The sequence below is a fragment of the Corylus avellana genome, chromosome ca1 (genome assembly GCF_901000735.1).
Source record: "Corylus avellana chromosome ca1, CavTom2PMs-1.0".
In the NCBI taxonomy this organism is placed as follows: Eukaryota; Viridiplantae; Streptophyta; class Magnoliopsida; order Fagales; family Betulaceae; genus Corylus; species Corylus avellana.
The window spans coordinates 46,112,693-46,120,982 of NC_081541.1; the positions used below are offsets into that span (position 1 = coordinate 46,112,693).

An 8,290-nucleotide genomic window follows, 5' to 3' on the forward strand; every position below is an offset into this window, starting at 1 on the left:
AAACATTAACCAAATTTATGGTCAACAAACATAGTAAATATGGCATTGAAGAGTTAGAAAAACTTACAAATCTTCGGGAACTTTCTATTTTGGAGCTCCAAAATATTGAATTTCCTATTAATGCTAAGAGCAGAGGCTTGAGGGATATGAAGTACCTTAAGAAGTTGGTATGGGAGTGGAATGCGTGGAGTGTTGTTACCAATCCTTCAGAAATTCAAAAAATCGTACTCGATCGTCTCGAGCCCCATCCATACTTGAAAAGCCTGTTTATCAAGTACTATGGTGGTACAGGTTTTCCAAACTGGGTAGGGGATGCTTCATTCTCTAATATAGCATCTCTTCATCTAGAAGACTGTAAGGAGTGTTGCAGGTTGCCCCCACTTGGGCAACTACCCTCTCTGCAGGACCTCTCTATTGTTGGGTTAAATGGAGTTGTTATGGTGGGTCTTGAGTTTTATGGCTACGGATCTTCTTCAGTAAAGCCATTTGAAGCCTTAAAAGTTCTAAGGTTCAAGTATATGTCGAAGTGGGAAAAATGGTTTCCCTTTGACGATGACAACAGACGTACCGAGCTTTTCCTAATCTCAGAGAGCTTGAAATTTATCGTTGTTGAAATTTATCGTTGTTACAAACTTCTTCCTCTTTTTTTCCCAATAAAATTGAAACCAATCAAAGTTAACAATATCATGAATTCATTCTTTCTTCAATTCATCCCAATATGATTGAGATCAACCAAAATTTAACATCATTGTAAAGAGATTGCCTTGGCCAATTCTTTCGTCGAGGACCAAGTCTTACATTTTGATGTTTATACAATACATGAAATTTTCAAAATGTGTTTGTTTTGTTACATTTAATAGTATATATATTATCACATAATTTAAAATTTAAATGACGTGACAATTGTATGAAATGAATGGCATTTACCAACTGGTTGACTCCAAGAACTTTCAAGCTAATTTCTGTCAGATATTAATGGTGTGGAAAAATCATTCGACCAATGGAATCCAAAGCTCACGTATTAAAAGTTGCTTTATCTTTTTTTCTTTTTGTACGCGCGCAACCGTGGGTCGTTTATCTCTATTGGTGATTTGAAGACTCTTTGCGGATAGCCCATCCTTTGTCCGATTTTGGTTGCTTTATCTTTATTTATGCATTTTCACTTGGATATGGGCCTCTCCACTATTATTGATCTTCTTTTCATAGATTGCCATCTCTTTTTTTTTTTTTTTCAAAGGCAATGGCAATGTCCATGAAATTTCTTTATTTCTTTTATTCATATTTAGCTTCTATATTGTAATGCGCGCATATGATCCTCGAGAAGATGATAATTGATATGTATTATAATTTATTGTATATGATCAATAAATTTAGAATATATTAAAATCCGACTCATAATATATAGCACCCGGGCAATATTCTTCTATTACTAGCTAGCTGCTCAATCTTTCTTGAATTCATCTTAATCAATTGAGATAAACCAAAATAACTTTGAAAAACATATTCAATTAATATGTTTGCATCTATTTTTTGGTTTAGGCATGTATAAATACAAAACTTGGCCGACTAAATTGACGTCAAACACCCACCTTCATTTCCTTTGATTTCCTCCAACATTGCAAAGAAGAAACACGTGGGTAGGGCCGTATGGGTCCATTACTGTTTTTGTTTTCTTTCGTGAGCATGTTTCCTATATATATACCTTCTTCAGTGTAGAAAGCGTTAGATAGCTTGCATTCCAGTCTCATTTTGCTCTCACCTTCCTTCGTTTCCTTTGATTTGCAAAAGCACAAAACATGGCTGAGATTGCAGGCATATTTCTCTCTCCCTTCCTCCAAGTGTTTTTTGAAAAAATGGCGTCTCCCGAATTCATTGACTTCTTTCGGGGACGAAAAGTGAATGATGGACTCTTAATGAAGCTGAAGATAAAATTGTCGTCCGTGAATGCAGTGGCTGAAGATGCGGAGGACAAGCAATTTACAAAGCCTGATGTTAAAGTGTGGCTTGATACGCTGAAAGATGTTGTCTATGATGCAGAGGACGTCTTGCATGAGATTGCTACCAAAGCCCTACAACGCAGGTCGGATGCTGAACTTGGAACGTTTGGATGTAAGGTACGTAACCCCATCTCTACTTGTCCTTTTGCCAAGAAGGTAGAAAAAAGGATAGAAGAGCTACTTGACAAACTGGATTTTCTAGTAAAACAAAAGGAGAATTTGGGCCTAAGAGAAGGTGTTGGAGTTGGTGGGAATCCATCAGAAAGACTGCCCACGACTTCTTTATTTGAAGAATTTAGTATTTATGGAAGGAATAATGATAAGGAGGCGATAATTAACTCGCTTCTCTCAAATGATGCGAGTGGCGAGTGACCGTGAAGTAGGTGTGGTTGCCGTAGTTGGCATGGGAGGAATTGGCAAGACCACCCTTGCTCAATTAGCATATAAGGATAATAGGGTGAATGAGAACTTTGACCTAAAAATATGGGTTTGTGTATCGGATCCATTTGATGTGTTCTTGGTAATAAAGTCAATTTTGGAGGTAGTAACTCAGCCACCTTGTAATGTTAATAATTCGGATCAGCTTCAAATTAAACTCAGGGAGATGTTGTCAGGAAAGAAATTTCTACTTGTTTTAGACGATGTTTGGGATAAGACATATCCCAAATGGGAGAACTTAAGTAATGCTTTAAAATTTGGGGCACAAGGAAGTAAGGTATCGTAACAACATGTGATTTCGAAGTTGCAAGAGTCATGCACACTAGTGCAACTCATCATATAAAAGAGTTATCACAAGAAGATTGTTAGTCACTATTTACAAAATATTCATGCCGATAGTAACTCTAATGAATATCTAGAACTAGAAGCAAAAGGAAGACAAATCGTAGAAAAGTGCAAAGGCATACCTTTAGCAATTAAGGTGATTGGGGCTCTCTTGTGGTCTAAATTAGATGTTGATGAATGGGATAAGGTATTAAGAAGTGAATTATGGGATTTACCAACTGAGACCGGCATCATTTCTGCTCTAAGATTAAGTTATAAATCTCTTTCGCCACATCTTAAACGATGCTTTGCATTCTGCTCCATATTCCCAAAGGATTATGCTTTAAAAAAAAAAAATCAATTAGTCTTATTATGGATGGTGGAAGGTTTCTTGCCGCAACCCAAAAATAAAACAATGGAAGAAGTTGGTGACGATTACTTCCTTGATCTTGTATCAAGATCATTATTCCAAAAATCCTATCGCAATAAATATATAATGCATGATCTTGTTAGTGATTTGGCAACATTCATATCTAAACAATTCACTTTAAGCCTTGCAGATGATTGTCCTCCTGAAATTGTAAGCAACACTCGCCATTTATCTTTTCATAAGAATTTTGCAAGCTTTCAAGAGGCTAAGAGATTGCACACTGTCCCAAGATTAAATTTATTGAGTGGCTACGTATATGGAACCCAATTTCCACTACTAACGACAAGTTGCTTACAAGTGCTTAGTCTAACTCACTATATGGACTTAATTGAGTTGCCAAATTCAATTAGTAAACTTATATATCTACGTTATTTGAGCATTTCTAGCACTCGGATTAAAAGGTTGCATGATTCTGTTTGTAAGTTGTATAATTTACAGACATTGAATTTATCATATTGTTCTATTCTTGTAGCATTGCCAAGAGATATGTATAAACTCATTAATTTACGTCATCTTGGTATTACTGAAACTCGCAATATAACGGAGATGCCAAGACATCTTGGTAGACTAAAAGGTCTTCAGACATTAACTAAATTTATGGTTGGCAAAGATAGTGGATGTGGCATTGGAGAGTTAAAAAAACTTAATCTTCTGAGAGGATCACTTTGTATTAAGAACCTCCAAAATGTTACATCTCTTACGGATGCTAATGACTTAAACTTGGTGGATAAGAAGTACCTTGAGGAGTTGGAATTGAGCTGGGCATATTCTTGTAAGTTGTATAATTTACAGACATTGAATTTATCATATTGTTCTATTCTTGTAGCATTGCCAAGAGATATGTATAAACTCATTAATTTACGTCATCTTGGTATTACTGAAACTCGCAATATAACGGAGATGCCAAGACATCTTGGTAGACTAAAAGGTCTTCAGACATTAACTAAATTTATGGTTGGCAAAGATAGTGGATGTGGCATTGGAGAGTTAAAAAAACTTAATCTTCTGAGAGGATCACTTTGTATTAAGAACCTCCAAAATGTTACATCTCTTACGGATGCTAATGACTTAAACTTGGTGGATAAGAAGTACCTTGAGGAGTTGGAATTGAGCTGGGCATATTCTTGTAAGTTGTATAATTTACAGACATTGAATTTATCATATTGTTCTATTCTTGTAGCATTGCCAAGAGATATGTATAAACTCATTAATTTACGTCATCTTGGTATTACTGAAACTCGCAATATAACGGAGATGCCAAGACATCTTGGTAGACTAAAAGGTCTTCAGACATTAACTAAATTTATGGTTGGCAAAGATAGTGGATGTGGCATTGGAGAGTTAAAAAAACTTAATCTTCTGAGAGGATCACTTTGTATTAAGAACCTCCAAAATGTTACATCTCTTACGGATGCTAATGACTTAAACTTGGTGGATAAGAAGTACCTTGAGGAGTTGGAATTGAGCTGGGCATATTGGTCGAAAGATAATACTGTAGTAAGGCAAATAGTTGTCTTAAATAGTCTCCAGCCCCATTCGAACTTGAAAAGTCTCACTATTAGGGGCTATGATGGTAAAAGTTTTCCGGACTGGGTAGGGCAACAGCCTTCTTTTGAGAAATTGGAAATACGTGATTGTCCAGAAGTTGAGTCATTTACTGAAGGGGGATTGCCTTCCAATCTAAACGAAATTTCCATCATCTTTTGTGATAAACTCTTTGTGAACCGAATGGGGTGGGGTTTGCAAAAACTCCAGTGTCTTAGAAGATTCATGCTTTGGGACGCAAAAACCGATGTGGAGTCCTTTCCAAATGAGGGGTTGTTTCCTACCAGTCTTACCCATCTTTACGTCCAATTCTTTCCAAAATTGAAATCTTTGGACAAGAAGGGGCTTCAACACCTCACTGCTCTTGAAGAATTGCATATCTCGTCCTGCCCTAAGCTCGAGTGCATGCCAGAAGACGGGCTGCCTGCCTCCCTTTCTACTTTAAGGATCTTCGAATGTCCTTTGTTGGAGAAAGAGTGGGGAAGGAAATAAGGAGAAAAATGGCGCAAGATTGCTCACGTCCCCAACAAATATATTCATTACCACGTACGGATTGAATGAGCTATAATTTATTGTATAGCAAGGTACTTTCCTTTTCGGCCAGCTATAATTTATGAATATACCGTTTCTATTTTAATTTTTCTTAGCTACTACCTCTGATGAAACACATTGCCTTGTCCTCTTCTTTATTCTTCCTTTATTTTTGTTTAATAATTCTGTTTTGATTTGAATTCATTTCTCTAATTTAACCCATCCAAATTCAGAAAAGAATTAAAAGTCTAAAAGAGTTCAAATCAGTTGGGTTCTATCTATCTAAGTGGTGTTTTGCATTTTGGGCAGGTCATCCGAAATGAAATGGTCAAATGCTGTCATTCTCTTCCAATAGGCTTTGTTGATTGTGCCGGATCAAACTGGGTTAGGGTTAAGGGTACTATCCTTATATTTTCGTTTAATAATTATATTTTGATTTGAACACAAATTTCCAATTTAACCAATCAAAAATCAGAAAAGAATTGAAAGCCCAAAAGATCTCATATTAGTTGGGTTTTGTCTTTTGAGCAGGTAATCTGGAGTGAAATACAAGTTGTACTTGTGTGCTCAAGGCCTTGCTACAGATGGTCAACTGCTCCTAGGCATTATTTTCGTATCTTCTTATCAATGGGTTCCATTCTCTTCATCATCCTCCAATGCGATTTGTTAATTATGCTTGTACAAACTGGGTTAAAAGCAGTTGATTTTACCATTGGTACGAGAACTCTGAAATGGTGTAAATATTCTGTTGGGATGTCTTTTTTGCTTTGGTGGCAAGCTCCTCTGCCACAGCTGTTTCAATTGGTGGTTCAAAGGTGTATTTATTGGGCATTGTCTCCTTGTGCTCTTATGATCAATTTGTGTGATCATTTTTCCCTCTTTCTCCGGAATTTTGCACGTAATTTGGTTACTGAAGACAATTTGTCCAGCGTAAATGGGTTGATTTGGAATTGATTGTTAAAAGTCTCCACGTTACTGTCAGGTACTTTCTCTGTTCAACCAGCTAATTTCTCTCTTTGTTGAGGATAAAATGCTTTGCCCAATTTTTTATTCTTCCATTATTTTTGTTTAATAATTCTGTTTTAATTTGATGCCAGTTGTCTAATTTAATCCATCAAAAAAAAAAAAAAAAAAAAACTAATTAAAAGCCCATAAGATTCTAAATCGGTTGGATTCTGAGTGGTGTTTGCCTTTGGAGCAGGTCATTTAGAATGAAATACAAACTCCACTTGTGTGTTTTCATGGATTCGGTAGCAGATGGTCAACCACTCCTACTCTGTGTCGGAGTGGCTTAATGGCAACTCATGTTTGTTGACATTTTGAGTTTAGAAATCAATTCAATTAACATTGGACAAGCTCAATCTTGATTTTGCCATTTGAGTTGTACAATGTTTTTGGTAGGTGAAAAACGTTTTTGGGTTTTATTATTAAACTTATTTATGGTTAAGTTCTCTACCAAAACATCTTCTTTGCAGAAGGTTGACTTAAGGAGTCTGGAGATGGCTGCTTTGTGGAGATATTGGGGACACTTTAAGCTTGTGAGTTTTTCTAATAGGAGAAAGTTACTTGTTGATCTGTTGCCACTATTGAGTCACTTTTTTTGTGTACTAGCATATTGGATTGCTAGGAGCCTAGGTGGATGCTAGCCCAACCCATCAAAAGAGCAACTAGTTGATGTTGTTCAGAGGCATTTCATGTCACATGTACTTGCAAAACTGGTTGCTACTCCCTTTTTCGTGTACTTACAATGTTAGTTCAAGCAGCTTTTTAGTAGTAGATAGCATTATTCTGTTATGAAAAATGAAAAATCCATATTTCTGGTGGTGAAGCAAATGGACGACTTGCAGGTCATTTTGGGGTTTGTTCAGGCTGCAATTGATTGAAGACTGTGCAAATGACCTGGAGACAAATGGGGAGATCTTTGAATTTGGTTGTCTATGCCAACTGATGATACTGGTACCTAAATGTCCACTTCCCTCTGCCGTGATGTTTGTAACAATTTATCAGTGGCTTGTTTATGTCTATCACTCTATCATTTTCGGTTACAGAGCTCGTGACCAGACCTCTAAAGAAGATCTTTGTGGCTTTCTTTCCAAACTTGGTTGAATGTACTGCTGACTTGAGGAAGTAGGTTTTTAAAGACCTCTTCATCTGTGCTGGATGGGCTTAAGGGAAACTGATGTTTGTTGACATTTTGAGTTTAGAAATCAATTCAATTAACATTAGACAACCTTTATGTTGTGAAACTATATAAATGCTAAGTTTTTGCTCCTGAATATATTCTGAGGTTATGGATTTTTGACATGATCTTGGCCTTTGTACTGTTGCCCAAAAAGTCAGACAAACCAAATCAAAACTGCCTGCAATGATCACTATCTCTATAGTAGTAGTTATAACAAAACGTTTCATGCACATATTGATCATAAAGTTACTACATTTACTTCAATCTATTTATTCCTTTTCTTTTTAATCATCATCGTTGAACAGTTTGCATAGAGAGTGGAATGGACTTTGCTCTGTGACATACTTGCTTCGTCATGTAGACTTTTAGCCACTTCCACCCCACTGATTCTACTCACTGGTATACTAAGAACTTGGTAAAAGAAGAAAAAGAAGACTGAAGTAATTCAGTCTTGGTTCTCAGAGCTCAAGCTAACCAGCATTGGTCAGAAGTAATCCTCCTTCTCAATTAGTATGTTCATGTTTTTTCCTAGTGGCTAATATAGGGGTGCTCTGGGCATCAGGAATTGGGGCATCACTAGCTTATTCGTGTACAAGATCTCCTCTGAAACCAAGCCATAGGCTAATTCAAATTCTTGCAAGGTAACTTCCATCTCTTCAAGGCCTGAAGTTCTTGAGCTATTCATCTAAAAAAATAGAGAAGTGTGTTTGTGATCTAAAAAAATAGAGAAGTGTGTTTGTGTGTGAGAGATACTGTAGAGCTTCTAGTAACTTCATAGACCTTCACTTAACATGTTTCTTTTGTGTTGAAAAAGATAAAAATGACCTCTTTTTTCTTTCTTTT

At 36.4% G+C, this 8,290-nt stretch overlaps 1 protein-coding gene across 20 annotated transcripts; it reads left to right on the top strand.

The window, feature by feature from the left end:
• The first annotated feature begins 4,450 nt into the window (after positions 1–4,450).
• On the top strand, positions 4,451–8,112 carry LOC132176713 (putative disease resistance protein At3g14460). Of its 20 annotated transcripts, none has more exons than XR_009439626.1 (4): positions 4,451–5,318; positions 5,575–5,662; positions 6,182–6,247; positions 6,467–7,392. XR_009439626.1 is itself a non-coding variant. In XM_059589000.1 (2 exons), exon 1 carries the CDS (start codon positions 4,495–4,497, stop codon positions 5,224–5,226), a length of 732 nt encoding a protein of 243 aa, XP_059444983.1. In that variant the 5' UTR covers positions 4,451–4,494; the 3' UTR covers positions 5,227–5,318; positions 5,575–5,989. The 20 variants fall into 20 exon arrangements, 1 of the variants encoding a protein (XP_059444983.1); XR_009439638.1 differs by having other exon boundaries at positions 6,741–7,392; XR_009439591.1 differs by adding an exon at positions 8,010–8,112 and having other exon boundaries at positions 5,575–7,937.
• Positions 8,113–8,290: the final 178 nt, after the last annotated feature.

What these genes read in the sequence shown, in the direction of transcription:
- LOC132176713 (XM_059589000.1), top strand. Translation starts at nt 4,495, where the DNA reads ATGGTTGGCAAAGATAGTGGATGTGGCATTGGAGAGTTAAAAAAACTT.